This window comes from Bos indicus x Bos taurus, chromosome 18 (genome assembly GCF_003369695.1).
Source record: "Bos indicus x Bos taurus breed Angus x Brahman F1 hybrid chromosome 18, Bos_hybrid_MaternalHap_v2.0, whole genome shotgun sequence".
In the NCBI taxonomy this organism is placed as follows: Eukaryota; Metazoa; Chordata; class Mammalia; order Artiodactyla; family Bovidae; genus Bos; species Bos indicus x Bos taurus.
In genome coordinates this window covers 60,239,947-60,256,499 of record NC_040093.1, presented here as the reverse complement: position 1 = coordinate 60,256,499, position 16,553 = coordinate 60,239,947, and the positions used below count along the sequence as shown (strand labels likewise).

The 16,553-nt window shown below is 45.0% G+C and overlaps 1 protein-coding gene across 2 annotated transcripts in view; it reads left to right on the top strand.

The window, feature by feature from the left end:
• WWOX (WW domain containing oxidoreductase) overlaps nt 1-16,553 on the top strand; it is a 908,120-nt gene that overhangs the window by 276,359 nt on the left and 615,208 nt on the right. The window contains exon 9 of one of the 2 annotated variants that reach the window (XM_027513960.1): nt 3,044-3,661. The exons of the other annotated variant lie outside the window; for it this stretch is intronic. Within the exon in view, the coding sequence (XP_027369761.1) occupies nt 3,044-3,076 (33 nt within the window). The 3' untranslated portion in view covers nt 3,077-3,661. Of the gene's footprint in view, nt 1-3,043; nt 3,662-16,553 lie in introns of those variants that run through there. 2 annotated transcript variants of the gene reach the window in all.

The window sequence follows — 16,553 nt, the reverse complement described above, 5'->3', positions numbered from 1 at the left end:
CATGACTCCTCCCGCTGGCGTGGGTGTGTGCTATGCGCCATCTGTCTCTCTGTCGACTGTAACCATCAAAGGTCGGGTAATGTGGTTAGAGTGGCCGAGACCTAGGCATTCACCCTGGGCACGTTCCCTGTAAAGAAGGTGTTATGAAGATGTTTCAAAGGAAAAGAAAAATGCAACTTATTTCAAAAGAAGTAGAATCTGGAGGATACCCAGTGATGAAAGAAATACAGATTTCTTCTGTTTTTATTCCCTCTGTTATAACCATTAGACATGAGTTGGCATACTTCTTGTGGGTGAAAAGTGAGAGAACATACCAGCTTCCTTCATCCTGAACCTGGAATAGTCTCTTCTCTGTGATTTGCTTTCCCCTTAAACACAAATTCATGCATCACATCTTCCAGTGTCACTTCATCTCTGCCGGCTTCATATTTGAACGCATAGCCAAAATCAAAAACAAATTAAGAATTTAGCTAATCTTTGCTGAATCTACCTGACCATTGACATGCCTCCGTGTTGGGCTGTGATGTGCAGATCTGGCCCATATTGGGTGCAGGGTGGGAGATTTCACTGTGAGTTTTCTGGAAAGAAGTGTGTGTTCTATAGGCTTCGAGGACCAGGGCAGCCGAAAGCAGCCATGGCCACAGCTCCCATTGGCCAGAGCTCACCTATCCATTCCGTTCCCACGGTCCCCTCCCAACAGAGGGGTGGGTAGAGCTGAGAAGAGCATGTCAGCCTGTTTTGTGAAAGAAGAATTCATCGCCATGTAGCAGAAAGGCCATGCGTGGGGGTCCAAGTTGCAGAAATCAGGCTCTGCATCCCAGCCTTTCCTCCTCTTATCATGGGCAAGTCACACTACCCTCTGGGCCTTGGGTTCTTTTTCTCTTTATAAAAGAGGAACCAGTTTCCCAGATCTTTAGATTGTCAGAGGATTAAGGCCAGCTCAACCCTTGGGCATGTGCTGGTTTTCTTTATATCCTTCCAGTTACTGTGAATTTTCCTGAAATTGACTGATTTCTAAGAACACACAGGAAGTATTGTGAAAGATCTTGTCTATCGTTTGGCCCTAAAACATGCCAATCCCCTGTTCATGAGAAATAGTCTTTAAGGCTGAACTCCAAGCAAGACCCATGAGCTACCTTAGTACCCTCCTCTGGATAATGCGATTATCATCATGTACTGTCAGAGCGCCTAGTCCAGTTTTGTGCTTTGTCAAATCATATGAATGCTGTTGGTAGCATGTCAACCTCCTTTGGTCTTTAGTGATTCTGATACATTTTGTCCACCTTCTTCTGTGTTTATTCTTTCCTTAAGTCACCTTAAATCCTTTCTTGGGAGCAGGTCATATAGGAATTAATGAAGTGATTTATTTTGAAGCAGAGGCATATTCCACTGAATCTCTTAATTACACCAGACCAAAAGCAACTCTGTCTTGGTCTATACTTTTGGAAATGTGTCTGTATTGTCAATACTCAAGAGATTTTGCAATACCCCTTGAAAAAGAGTTTAAAAAAAGCATCCTAGGTTTAAAAAAATAAAGCATCCTAGGTTCAGAACTTTGGAAAGCTTTCACGTTTTTTTTTCTTTTCCTCACCTTATTTCCCCATATGATTTACACAGTACTAATTGTTTATTGTTATCCAGCATCATGCCAGCTACCCAGATGGTAAACTTTCAGTCAGACACGAATGTGTTTCTGTGTGTATGTGTATATCTAATCACAGTTCTCCAAGGGCTTAATAAATATGTGTTTATCCCTTTTTTGGTCTTTTTCTTTTTGTTTCTTGACTGTTCTCTTTCCCCTCTGCCCACTGTTGTTTTCCAGTAAGCTATTTATATCAACATACACCTTCATGAAAAACATTATGTATCCAGGTAACTGAAGACGGTTTGTAAAGACAGGAGGAGTTCCTGATGGCGATGTATGTGGCTGGTAGTAGACAGTAAGGATACAAGGAGTGGGTTGGTTGCTTTGTGACACCATGCAGACAGGCGTGTATACTTAAAAAACCTATTAGAGAGGAGAGGAAGATACAGCCTGCAATTTCAGCCTACTGTTTTGATCCAGAGGCTCTAAAAAAAAATGTTGATGAATAAAACATTTTAATCAGAACCATATCAACACTGATCAATTTTTTTTTTTCCCCGTCGGGGTCCAATACAGGGTGAATTCCATTAAGTCAATGAAATACCTCGATTGAGTTTTTAAACAATACAAAGATAGTTTAGCAGTTGCCCTAAAATTTTTTTTCTTTACTGAAATCCTTTTCACCAGGACCTGTTTTGTTTCATATATATTTGTAATGTTAATTTAAACCAGAAAAATATGTTACTCATTTGATAAAAGACTAATAGTCATGTCTTAGCTAGTACCTAAGAAATTCTCCAACAAGTCCACCCACTCTAGTATTGAGGGTTTCGTAGTTATCCAGGACTGCTCTCTGAACATGGTGATAATCGGACTCTTTTTCAAACTGCTAAAGACTTGGATGACTTTGGGACTCTCCCTCTCTGTACCGTGGTGGGGCGTGTAGTCAGTGACAGACCATAGTGTCCTGTTGTTCCAGATCAGTGTCTTACAGAAAATTTTTAAAAATTAAATTTTTTTATGCAATACATAAACGGATGCATACGTACTTAGACGTATCCATGTATGTGTGTCTGTGTGTATAATACGCATGTGGCTGAGTCAGAAGTTTGACAAAACAGTCTCCAGTGGTGGGCAGTGTCCTCTTTTCTTGGTTGCATTTCATTTTTTTTAAATGTTCATTGTGACCCATTTTTACCGGCCACTATTGATTTTACCTCTCTCTCTTATCAAAATCCACCTGTGAAAACTACTGCTCTAACACCATTTAATCGCGTCTCATCTGATAAAACGTTCGTGGGGAGCTGTGTGTGCTAACTTATGGGGTGGAAAATTTGAAAGTGAGCACGTCATTTTCCTTGGCCTCTGGGTGCTTACCTTAAAAGGGCTGGGGATTTAAAGCACGTGAGGGTGAAGAGAGACGAGTGCGGCTGGACACAGTGCTTTTCTGCCTTGCAGGGTACACACGAGAGTCGTCAGGGGAAATTCTAGAATGAAGCTGACATTTACTAAGCCTTGAAGGTCGTGTCAGAGGAGGTGAGCATGTCAACACAAAAAGGAGAGAAGACTGAAGCAATGGTATGGCCAAGACTAGGGTTAGGGACAAAATTAAAACTCAGCAATCAAAAGAAGATTTCAGTGTGATGTTTCCAAAAAATAAAAATTGATGCGAAAAAAAAATCATCTTGCACAAAGTTCCACATTTCAAATCAGGATAGGATCAATGTTATAGCAAAGGCTCGAGTAACAAACCTGGATTTGTGGCGAGCCACGCAGGAGGTGAAGGCAAAAAAAAGTCCACTGCAGGCTACGGATGTGGGATCTCATGATCTCACATTAAAACTGAAATGATGATGGTGGTTAGGTGATGCTGGTGACGCTATACAGCTTCTGGTTTGGTCACTAAACGTGGGAGATAAATGGGCAAGACTCCGTGTGGGACATACACATCTGTGGATGGCACTTTGTTGAAGTGCCTGTATATGTGTGCATGTGTGAGCAAAAACTATCTGGTCATTAAGTTTTATTTAGGGCAGACAAAATATTACCTTGTCTAGTCTGCTTTTGGCAGCCCACTCCAGTACGCTTGCCTGAAGAATCCCAGGGATGGGGGAGCCTGGTGGGCTGCCATCTATGGGGTCGCACAGAGTTGGACACGACTGAAGCGACTTAGCAGCAGCAGCAGTCTGCTTTTAAGGTAGTTGTATTACATTCTTGCTTGAGGATATCTAATATGGGAGTTAGTTAATATGGGAGTATATTGTAATATCCAGTATTTTTTATTTCAATCAATGCAGTAATTTTCTGCTGATGTTCAATATTTTTTCACATTTATTAAACATAATCTGAATAATTTTTACAAAAGTAATCACTAGAATTGTGAACCTGCAGTCCTTTGAAACATCTAGCTTAAATCTTTTTGGTAATGACCCTTAATGAATGATGCAAGACAGATTTTAGGAAGAGAATATTTAGAATATCCAGAGTGTCACTTCCCCATAATATGTATAAAAATTAGCATGCCCAGTCATTATTTAAATAGCTGTGGTCTTTTAGTGAGTACCAACATTAACAAACCATGTTAACATGGTTTAAAATGTGTAATGACATTTGCAATGCCATCTGATGATGGAACTATCATATTAGCACCCACCGTGTTGACCGATCATCCTGGCAAAGAGCTGTTTGCATCGTGAATGGGGAAAAGGCTCGTCCACTTGTGGGCTGGAAGCATTTCTGCAAGGACTGTCTGAAATGATAGCCCCTGGAAGGACAGTCTATCTGATGTTGAATTGCCGTATGATGTGTGCCCACCCTGTGATTTTAATTTGCTGTGCACTTTGCAGAGTTGGCGTATGTTCAGACCAAATGGTAATGTTCTGACTGTGTGTTCTATTTGTTTTCTTACCGTGGTCCTCATTAAAGGCCTTTCCAGGGCCTTCCTCAGATCTCAGATGATGGCTCTTCCGAAGCAGGATTATCCCGGGGCAGCAAAAGCTCTCCTGAAAACAGGCCATCTCCCCCACGTAGAGTAAAATGATGAAAAGCTTTTCATTTGGTCCAGGTTTGCTGCTTGTTCCCTTGGTCCGTTCAAGGTAAAGACCGATTAGAGAGCAGAGGTTTACCACGCAAGGGTCGCTTTATGACTAACACATTTGTCCTGAGTGCGTGAAGGCGAATTCCACCAAAATGGAAGGAAATACAGAAGCTCCTTTTCTTGACTTTTTAAAGAATTCTTGAATTTTATTTCCCAAATGCTAAGCTTTCCTTTGGGAAATCTTAATGCCCTTTCTTACAAGACTCTCTGACGACATTCGTGGGAAGCACAGAAGGGGATGTATAAGCACAGCGTGAGTTCAGCAGCCTTCGCTGGACTCTGGAATGCCCCTGATTCATGTTTCTAGATGAGGGAACCGAGGCATCCCCCAGAGATGAAGGGTGCCGGGTGGTCGGGTCTACAGCAGACATGATCTGGTCCATCTTGTTCTGCAGACTCCTTTTCAGCTTTTATTTCCTTCTCCCCCATTCCCTGCCAGTCAGTTGTTTTGCTTTGACATAGCATGATTTGACTTAAACATTTACTTATTTTCTTATCTCACATCTAGAGCATATGTGGTCATTTTTAATTGTATTATTGCACAGCATTAGAAAAAATAAATAGAATATAAGTCACCTGACTTTTAGCATTAGTAGTAAGAAAGACGGTCTGATATTAAAAACATACACGTTTTTATTTGAATATGTATTTTTTGTCGTTGCTGTTTAGTCGCTCGGTCATTGCAAAACCCATGGACCATAATTCACCAAGCTCCTCTGTCCATGGGGTTTTCCAGGGAAGAATACTGGAGTGGGTTGCCATTTCCTTCTCCATGGGATCTTCCCAACCCAGAGATCAAACCCGTGTCTTCTGCATTGCAGGTGGATTCTTTACCACTGAGCCTCCTGGGAAGTCCTTTATATATGCATACACACACAAAAATAATATATGCACTCATGTGAGTACCGGTGCATACCAGTAGGTGGCCCTCTGCCTCACCCACGTGTGGTTTGAGTTGGAATCGGCTTATCGAATGTGGAGGGAAAGAGCAATGGAGTAATTATAATACATCCTTACTCGGCCTTGTGTGGATTAAAAAACCTTCATTTCCAACAATTTCCATTCCCCACGTCACCTCGGTATTTAATTTACTTCACTTACATGACTACCTGAAGTTTTCCTAGGTTAGTTGCTCCTATTAATTATAACCTAGAGGGATAGTATTAGTACACTAAATAGATTATATTATCTAAGTGGAGGCCAGCAGACGTCTTTGGAGGAACTGATCCTCCAGCAGCTTGTGTGGTAGAACGAACTGAGGCGTCCTGAGCCATCTCTAGCAGCCACCCTGTTGTAACCTTAGAGGTTACCCAGGCCGAGCCCATTCGTTTAGAGTGAGAAACTGAACCTGAAACGTTTCAAGTTCTCACCAAAAGAAAGTGTTTTCACTGGGCTTTGAAGTGGTGTCGGTGGCGTGGCCTCTCTGGTATTTTGAGTGAACGCATATTTCTGGCATAATTGGATATTTCAGTGGCCTTGGAGCAGCACTGTGCTGCAGGTTCCTTTAGTGGGTTGTCTGGGTCTACTGAGTGAAGTGCACTGTGGTGGTCCAGGATTTTAGCTTTCATCCCAAGGATCACCTCCTCCTCTTCACCCTCCTTCTCTCCCACCATGGAGGTCATATCTGGTATCCTCTATTTTGCTTTGCTTGGCTTTCCTTCGTATGTCTTTGAAATCTACACACGTATTTGTGGTGCATTAGTTGTGAGCTCTCAAGACATCAGTGGTTTTATATTGGGCGAAATTTGCTCTCTGTGTTTGCATGTGCCATTATTAAAGGCTGCTGATGTTTGCCCATTCTTCTAGTTTAAATATAGTTCAGTATTTTATAGTGATATCAGGGGCTTGTTTACATTCTCACTCAGCCTGAAGGCCTGCTTGATGTTACGAATGAAACATTGCCAGACTCAATTTAAAAAACCCAAGAAGTTGTATATAATAGAATAATGAATGATTCTCTCCCAAACCCATTGGTCTAGGACAGAGCTTCTCTAAACCGAGTTTGAACCATAGCAGACCCACCTTAGATTAGTGTGCTCTTATTTTGCCCTTTTTTTGGTTAATTAATTACCCAAAATTTTATCCTCATAGGACCTTGGGTGTCGCTTCGATGCCTACAGAGATCTTCATTGTCCAGTTCTAGAAGCCACTTTATTTCTGAAAGTCTTTACCTGCCAGTTTCATCAATTTCTGTCCCTCTAGGACAAAAACACACAACTCCTGGAGCTCTCCTCGGAGGCCACCAAAGCTCTGTGTGGGTATGTGTTGGATGTAGGCTGGTTTAGGCAGGGTTTCCATCATTCCAGACATCTGCCTGCCCTGTACACATGTTTTTATTGACAAACACAGTTGGGAAAATTCAAGAAAGCAGTATTTTTAAAAGTACTTTTAAGGCATAGAGAAATACCTAATTGTTTCTCTTTATGTAAATCCAAAGTAATTTTCTTACAACGAGGGACTAAATATCCATGCTCGCTCCCTCCTGTCTCTGAATTAATCGAGTGTTGTTGCTGCCTGAATTTGCTCCACTGAACTCCAGCAGCTCGCAGGACTCCAGGCTCCCGTGATGTGTGGAGAGTTAAACCCAGGGACCCCCAAGTAGGGAGGTGACCCAGAATTCTCATAACGTCAGGCTACGTGCTCCCCTGGAAGATAGCCCTGCGGCAGGTGGGTTTCTCCAGTGCCCATAAACCCAGATGCACACAGCAGCCTGGTCCGTGGGTGAAGGGGATTTTGCTGATGGCTTGAAAAATCAGAGTCAGTTTATCATGCTGTTGTTAGGATATTTCAGGATGCACTTTTACACGTGGTGTTAGACTGTCGTGTTTGCAGCGGGAACTAAACCAAGCACCCTGTTTCTCTGAAGGTCACTCTACCCTCTTGGACCTTTCTTCTGTCTCTTAGCACGGTCGTTTGACTTTTCATGTAAGTTCATTCTTAGGTGTCACATGGGGAGCTGGGGTCGGGGCAGGATGTACTTGCCGCCAAGCGGGCATGGAGATGCTCACAGCACAGGCGAGGCGCCGGCCGGTCACCTGGCACGGCAGAGGCCACCCGTGAGCTCTCGAGGCAGCCTCAGAGCCTTCAGTCTGTCTTTAGGACGCCGACCGAGGATGGGAGCAGCGAGTCCCAGTCTCACTGTGGTGCTTTCTAGGTTCTGAGGAAGCACCAGTGTAAACGCACACTGTTAGGTTGTATCAAGTCTCCTTCTCTCCCTGTGTTTAAACTGACAGTTAATTGCGGATGACACCATCAAATAGACGAAGTCTTGGAATACTGTGATGCCCACAGTGTCCACATGGCTTTGCATTGAAATTGTGTTGAAAATGGCTACCCAATATTAGAATGGCCCTGTCTAGAGCATTCTTACTTGGTATCCTTGGGGTGCTTTCAGAGTTACATGGTGGTGCAGAGAGCAGAGAAGAAGCATTTGCTGAGTGTCAGGCAATGGGCCAGGTATTTCTTACATGTCCTCGCACTGACTTTACTTCCCTAGTAACCTTTTGGGCTGTGAATTATTATGCCCATTTTACAGATGAGAAGAAAGAAGCCTTGAGTGACTGGCCTCAGTCCTGCCGTCGGTAAGTGGCAGAACTGAATATCTGACCCAAACACACATGCCCTGCCCATTGCATCTTTCTGCTTCTGGAAGCACGAACTCGCCTGCATGGCACGGCTTCTGCGGGTTCCCCCTCAGTCCCAGGACTGAGCTTGGTTTTATGGGTTTGTCCTACAGTCAAGCCTGGCACTATCGCCAAGGAGCTGGGCGGCTGCTCTGCCACTTGGGAACGTGTGTGGTGAGGAGTAGGACAAGGGCGCGTTGTAAGGAGTTCAGTCTGTCCTTTGATGCTTGGGACCTGAGGCCTGGGAGGAGTCAAGGAATGGAGACAGGGTTTGTGGGCTGCCTTCTCTGGTCACAGTGGGGGCAGTTTGTGCTTTGTATTTTCCTTCATTGCTGTCAGTTTTACAAGCCATCTTTCATGTAGTCTTTCTAGCCCTTTTCTATCCTTTCCTCTTGGAATGCCAGTGCTTCAGGTGCCCAGATGTCCCTAAACCTACCAGAGACTAGAACAGAGATCAAACTGAACTAGACATTCTGAAGTCACCAGTTCCTTTTGTAGAACATTGGCCTGGATAACAGATTTGCAGTTTGTCAAAGAGAAACCGGACATGGCAAAGGAGAGTCTTGTCTAATGACCTGCTACAACTTGGCTTTTCAAGAACTAAAGAGCACACTTGACCTCTCTTATAATATGACATGCAGTGTGTTCGGAACCAGATGATGCAGCAAGGCTTGGACTTACAAGGTAGAGCGGTCCCTGAGCCGTTCTGGTGATGGTCGATGCTAAATGGATGCTTCATTTGAGTGGAATTATGAAACTTGCTCTATTATATTAGAAGCATCACTTGTACCTTACTCCAAGCTGGCCGTGTTTTCCTTGCAGAGTAATGTTGAGGAAATCAGGCCCCCAGATCGCTATGGGAATATGCACGTTGCTCATCCCGTTTTCCAAATCCTGGCCCCAGGCGCCACCAGCACCATGGCTGACGTTCTCGTCCTTCCCTTGCAGGCGTCCGGCCCCGCCGTGGCGGTGCGCACACTGTCTGGTATTGTTGTGTTGTCCTCTGTGTGAGTGTGGTGCTACAAGAAATGCTAGAAAGGCGTAGAATTTTGCCTCTGATTAAAGAAACACACAAGCGCATCTGTCACTATCCGCAGAAACTGATCTCAGCCTTCACAAGTAATTCTTATAAATCCAAAAGCCCGTCTGCCAGATCCTACTTTCCCTGGCTGGCCTCCTAACATTCTCCGTGCCCTGCTGCTGTATTCTCATTTATCTAAATGAGGTGCTAATTGGTATGTTTTGAGAAGGTAGAGAGTTCTGGGTAGGAGAAACCCATGCGAGCAAGCCAACTGCATGTGTCCTTGGGACTCAATTTCGTTTTATGAAAGGCGAAATAAAGACAAGCTACACAGAGCTGTTTTGCGAGGATCCCCGTAGGAGTTCGTCCCACCTAGTGACGGCAAGGTGTCCAGGAGCAGCTGTCATTTCAGCACAACGTTGTTTGCAAAATCAGAGCCAGTTCCGGGCTCTGAACCCTTCCAGGTTCTGCCCGAATCCCTTCCAGGTGCCCTGTGTGAAAACACACCACCAGGAGATTGGACATGCCCTGTGAATGATCCCTTACTTATTATCATCGAGCCCTCCCTTTTTTTTTTTCCATCCTGCCTTAAAATTATGGGCTGGAGCAGTTCTCAAGACTATTTATTTTAGGGGAGGAAAATGTTTTCCTTTAACCACAACATTCATGCAATAGCAACTGCTGGCAGTTGCCCCAGCATTTAAGGAAATATTGTTGTAAGGCTTTTATGTTCTGTATTTCAATCAGCCAGAGCCAGCAGTATCCCCATAGAAGGACCCTCAACAGACCATTTTTAGCATTTTGCTACAATTAAACTCCTCTGGTTTTAGCCCTCAGGCAATTTAGTACCTTTTTACATATGCACATTATGAACTTTTGACCAGGGTCTAACAGTCATATATTAGAGTGCCGTTCTTGAAAGCGGGCTTAACAAGTTCCTCTGAGTATTGCACTCGGAGCCAGTTGTGGAAAAGGTAATTGAAGCAACTTGCAGCGAGGCCATTCAGAATCTCAGCGATGATCCTAAATATCTCTCTCTCTCTCTTTCTTGCTCGCTCTTCTTTTTTTTTTTTTCCCCCCTCCTGCTTGTTTCTTCTGGAAGCTGGTAGCAAGAGCTTTCAAAGTCTGTGATTGATCTTTTATTCAGTAGCTAACGAGGGCTGTGATTCTATTAGCGTGCTACAAGGCAAGAGAGCGGTGATTTAATGAAGTGTCTGGCGAGCCGGCCATAGATTTATCCCATTGTCGCTAATTTGCAGGGCCGCGGTAAGCATCAAGGAAGCTGCGCTCGCACCGCTATTAAGCAGGTATTTCCTTAGTAAATTGTTGTAAGGTCAGGTACAGTTATCCGAGCCCCGGCGATGCCTCCCGTCTTCCGCGCCTGCAGATGACAGCCTCCGTGCTGAGCGCTCACTGGAGTGGAACCGGGAGATCAGAGGTCCGACTCTGAGTCGCCCTGAGCAGAGGCAGGAGCAGATGAACTGCCAGGCAGGGGTAATAGAGTCATAATTGGTGATTAGAACTGGAAAGGTGCAATAACATCTTAATACAAACTGGCGGACGTTACCGTTACTGTCAGTTGTTGTAAACGCGTCCCGCTGCCTGGACGAGATCCGTTTCCCCTTGATTAGCTCTGAGCATCCCGGCAGCAGCCACACTGAGGGCCTCCAGACGGTGGCTGTGGCCCTGGGTCTCGCCCCATCCCGGCCCTTTCTCTTGGGCACTGGCCCTTGCCCTCCTCGGAAGGCAGCACGGCAGCCTTTGCCCACCGTCCTGGGAGAAGTGGGGTTTCCTAAGTGACTTCTGGTATTCTCTCTTCCCAGGCACAGTGATGTTTATACACACTAACGTGGAGACTCACTGAGCATTTGATAAGGGGAGGTATTTGCCTCGTGTCAAATCCATACCCCACTGCAGTGGAACAGATTTGGTCTTGCCATGCCAGGAGGTAAAGAGGAAAGAAAAGGAATGCTCAGCACTACGGCATTTGCACTTGAGACGGATGTTTCTGAGACTCGTGGGGCGATTTCAGGTGCAGTCTGCCTCTTGAGGTGCTCTTGCAGGTGTGGGTAGGTGCTGTCCATCCATGGAAAAAGGCTCATGAGGACATTCCTTTACAGTGCTTCATGAAATGCCAGGCCGACTGAAAGGACACCCCTTTAAAAACAAGGTGTCTAATTGTGATTTTATACCTGGTTGGAGATTTTTCTATGCTTTCCAGCATAATTATTCTTTAAATCCATAAAAAATAGAAGCCATCCGGCATTGTCCAGACATGCTGAGTTGATGTCGTTATTGATAAGTATTAGGTGACTGGTCGTTCGTTTGGTGTCACGTGGTATTCGACAGGGCAGGATGCGTAGGAGCGAACATTGAGAGGCGATACGAGACAGTGTATGCAGACCAAGTTCGCATCTGGCACGTAATAGGCCTTCAACTCTTTTTTGAGTCTGTGATTGTAGAATCTGATGGGTGAAGTCTTAGCAGGTTCTCACCCTGACCCCTAAACCTTAGCGATTCTGATGCTTAACTCACTCCCAGGGTGTTTTGTGTTAGGTTAGTTATTTTTGGTTAAATGAAGAACTTAAAGGAGTGTTTTATAATAATGGGGCTCCGATTGCAAAGGATCGTCTGCTTGATTAGAAAGATCCAAACTCCCCAGGTTCTCAGTGTGGACCTTTGGGGCCCAGAACAGTTGTGTTCAGGTTGCAGAGGTGCTGGAGCTGCCATTCCATCAGGTCTTCAGTCTGGAGGTCACAACCTAGGTCACACGGTTGTGGCCTGTGGGGTCCACGAGGCGGATCACAGCACAGCCACACCAGTGAAAGCTCTGCCAGGGCTTTGGCTGCCGAATTGTGGAGACATGTCATGAAGAAGGCTCAGGCTAAGGCTCGTTGCTGAGCGCTGTGGCTGCGGGACGCGGAATCAAGGGGGAGGAAAGAAAGAGGGAGAGGAAGAGCAAGGGGGCAGGAGAGCAGAGGACAGTGGGGAGGGAGGCGGGGGCAAGGGGGTGAGCTGGAAAGGCCCGGGGAGGGCTCACTGAGGACGTCACCAGCAGCCCTGCTGGAGTCTGTTGCGAGCTCACGTCCCATTTAACCTTAATGGCAACCCCGGTTCTCTAGGTGATACACTTGTAGTTTGGAGGCCGTGGCAGAGGCAGGGCTTGAGCCCTGGTCTGTCTACACTTGCCCTCTATTTGAGAATACAGAAGTGCCACCTTGTGTCAGGAAGCTTCCGTCCCCTTCTTCCTGGGGTGGCCTCATTTCCCCAAAGGTCTGAGAGCTGCCGGCCGCCCCACTTTCATTTCCGTAGAGGCTCCCATTCAGTCTGCTTGTTGTACAAATGGACAGTGCACACTCTCCGTTTTGATTTAGGGACATGTATATGGACAGTCAATAAGGAGAATCAGGAAAAGGAGAAATAGAACTTTAAAATGCCCGTTTCTTAAGTGGTTGAATGATTGGGGATGGAAATCATACTGATTTAGACCTGTAGATCATTCAGGCCACCATGTCATTTCCCTAAGTGGCCGTGAGGAAAGGTTTGTCAAAGAACTGTCCGTTTTGTCTTTTGACCACAAGCTCAAAGCTCGGGTCTATATCCCTGGGTAATGTGCCTTTCAACAATAACCACAGGGACTCATAGTTTCTTAATTTACCCTGCTTTCCAGGAATGTGTGTTTTCTACTTACATAACCTGTATTGGCAATAAACTCCCTGTATATTTATTTAAAAAATTTATTGAAGTTAGTTTGCAATACTGTGTGAGTTTCAAGTGTACAGCAAAGTAATTCACTTACATAAATGTATATTTCAGATTATTTTCCATTGTAAGTGATTAGATGGATTGAATATTGTTCTCTGTGTAATATAGTAAATCTTTGTTATCTATTTTATGTAATTTGTATCTGCAAATCCCATACTCCCAACTATTTTATCCCTCCTCACTAAAACTCCTCCATAAAAGCTCCTTGTTAAAAAACACCCACTGTCAGCAGGGCTTCCCTATAGTTCAGTTAGTAAAGAATTCGCTTGCAATGCAGGAGACCCTGGTTCGATTCCTGGGTCAGGAATATCTGCCGAAGAAGGGATTGATTACCCACTCCAGTATTCTTGGGCTTCCCTTGTGGCTCCGCTGGGAAAGAATCTGCCCGCAATGTGGGAGACCTGGGTTCGATTCCTGGGTTGGGAAGATCCTATGGAAAAGGGAACGGCTACCCACTCCAATATTCTGGCTTGGAGAATTCCATGGACTACGGTCCATGGGATCGCATAGTTAAACATGACTGAGCAACTTTCAAAAGAAAAAAAAAATCAGCAGGCATCAATGGTATCATCAGTTTGTTTTTTATTTTATATTTCATGATTTTTTTTTTCTTTTTGAAGAACTGATGTTTAGAATGAGAGTTGCATTCAGATAGGCTTAATTTGTTTTTGAAGTAAAAGAGGCTGACACGTCAGATGTAGATGGTCAGTCACATATTATATGATTCCACTTATGTGAAATATACAGAAATGGCAGAGCCATAGAGCCAAACTGTGGTTGCCAGGGGCTGATAGGGACAGGGAATGGGCGATGGCTGCTGATGGGCTTCCCAGGTGGCGCTAGCGGCAAAGAACCCAACTGCCGACGCAGAGATGCACGGCTTCCATCCCTGGGTCGGGGAGATCACCCGGAGGAGGCAGTGGCAACCCGCTCCAGTATTCTCGCTGGGAGAATCCCATGGACAGAGGAGCCTGGTGGGCTGTGGTCCATAGGGTTGCAGAGTGGCTTCGTGCAGGCTCACGGGGCGAGGCTCCTGCTGAGTGATGATGTTTTGACTCTGAGCAGAGGCAGTGGCTGGGCAGCTTTGTGTGTGTGCCAGTTGCCCCTGCCTTGCACACTGTGACAGGTTGATTTTATGAAATGTGAGTCTCTGAGTGAGGAACTAAAGGGGGCACAGAGGAAAGAGATTTTGACACACGGCACAGATTAAGCTGTTTTTTTTTTTTTTTTTCTCCTTCCATCTTTGCTGAACCGTCCTTGGAGCAAGGAGGAGCTGACTGGGCTGAGTGTAACGCCCAGGTGAACAGAGCCCAGGGCGCCAGACCCTGCCGCTCGCAGTGTTACACATGGAGCCTGCCTCATCGCTTCTCGACCACGCTATTGATCAGTCATATGTTTGCCTGTGTTATTAATAATGTATGCCTGGAAAAATCTATGTGCATTATCGTCTTTGATCTTGTCATGAATTTCAAAGCCAAAGATTCCATTTTCTTCCCCCCCCCCTTTTTTTTTTAGTTTTCAAAGAGGGAGAATGGCAATAATTTGAAAACTTTTCTCTCCTCTTTCTGGTGGACAGCTTCCTGCTGACCTCTCCGTCAATGTGCTGTGCATGTATGTGGTTGTGTGTGATGTGTATACATATGCAGATGTATACACCCGTGTATACTCGCACTCACACACACACATGATTTAAGAAGAGAATTATAAAGCCAACGTTTGTTTCAGGCTTACTGTGTTCCAGGGCTGAGGACTATTTGAATACAGGACTGAACGTTATCTCCTAATTTAAAACCGAAATTAAAGATTTTAGACTGAGACACCATGAAAGGCTCTCTTTTCATTGTTCTTTTATTGTTTATTGACATCAAAAAGACTTTTTAGTTTAAACTGACTTTAATGTCTTTTGAATGGTCTTTTGTAAAGTGACTTTGAAAACTCAGGGATAATGTCTTCATTAAGTGGAGAAAAATCTTGGGGAAAAATATCACTGTAACTTGGCTTTCATTAGAGTAGAAAGAGATAAAGCTTTGCTTAATTGATGTCTGTTTTCCCTCTGTTCAGAATTATAAGGGAAAAGGGGGCTGGAATTAGTGCTGATAAAAGCTTGAAATAGGCATAGCACTGAAACTTGTTCCTTCCCTTTCTTTGAATTGAGAAGAATATGCTTCATATAACTCTATAAACAGTCTTAGAATAGTCTAGGCCCCTTGTCTTTCTGGTGTAAAATCACTTCAGACCCAGTGGAGTGACACCGGTCATCCTGGCTCTTTCTGCCTGGGCTTCATTTTCTTTTTTGTCTGTTTGTTTCCATCACTGATTTAGAAATTGAGGTGGGCAGGGCGGCGGAGTAGGGATCTACTGGCCTGGTTTTCTATATCCTTAAAAATGTCTGTTCTCTCCCCGCTCCTTCCTAAGCCACAAGTCAGAACTCATGTCTTTCAGAAAGCCTCGCTGATTGTACCAGCTACCTTCCTCTTTTCTCCATATTATTAATGGCAAAGGAAAGAGCTGTACGTCGGAGCACCACCCCTCCAAGGTCAAACCGAGTTTCTGGACGCGTCGTTTTGCTTCCACATGTTGCATGGGATGCAGTTCCTGGAGGAGCCTTCCCACGGCCGGTTCTCGGCTCCTCTCAGGAGGGTTGCTGAGGCATTTCTTCTCTGTGCTCATCGTCACCCTGTGACCTGATGCTTGGATGGCACAGCATGGCAACGTGGAAAAGCACAGGGCTTGGGATCAAACAGGCTTGGGTACAAACCCTGTGTCTGCTGTGCACACCAGCACGTTGACCTAGGGTAGGTCACTGAACCTGTCTGAGTCTCAGTTTTCCTCTCTGTAAAATGGGGACAATAGCTTTTACCTTCAGGAGTTGTGGTGGATTGCCTGAGGTCGCGCGGCGTGCTGCTGTGATCCACGTTTTTATTTCCTCAGCCCGCACAGGCACCCCGTGCTGCGTGTAGGCAGTTGTGCTCTGGCTCTTTCGGTGTAAGCAGCTCACACTTGAAATGACTTCCCTTTTCACCTGTTCTTTCCCAACCAAAGCGTGTCCCAGGGTGCAGCTTCGAATGCCATGATGTCTTCCATCTAATAGTTCTGAATGACTGACCTCTCTTTATCATGGATAGATTGTATTTGAGCACGTGGGCAGTCCTGCTGGCCTTGCACTTTTTCGAGTACTCAGATGCCATGGAGTCACCGGCTTCAGAGGCAGATGTAAATACTGAGCGTTTTCAGTAGCATGGAGTCACTGAGGGTTTGTTACGTAAACCCTCAGGGGTATTTATACCCTCTACTGAGGAGGGTAATCGAGCCTCCAAACCACCCACGGAGATCTCTGCCTGTAAAATATTTAAGGACTGGTAGTATAAAGCTATTTCCCTTCTGCAATTTGTTTCCCATCTAGGAGCAGGTGAACAAGGAAAGTAGGGCTCAGAGTAACTTATAAAATGCCAGACTCTGAAG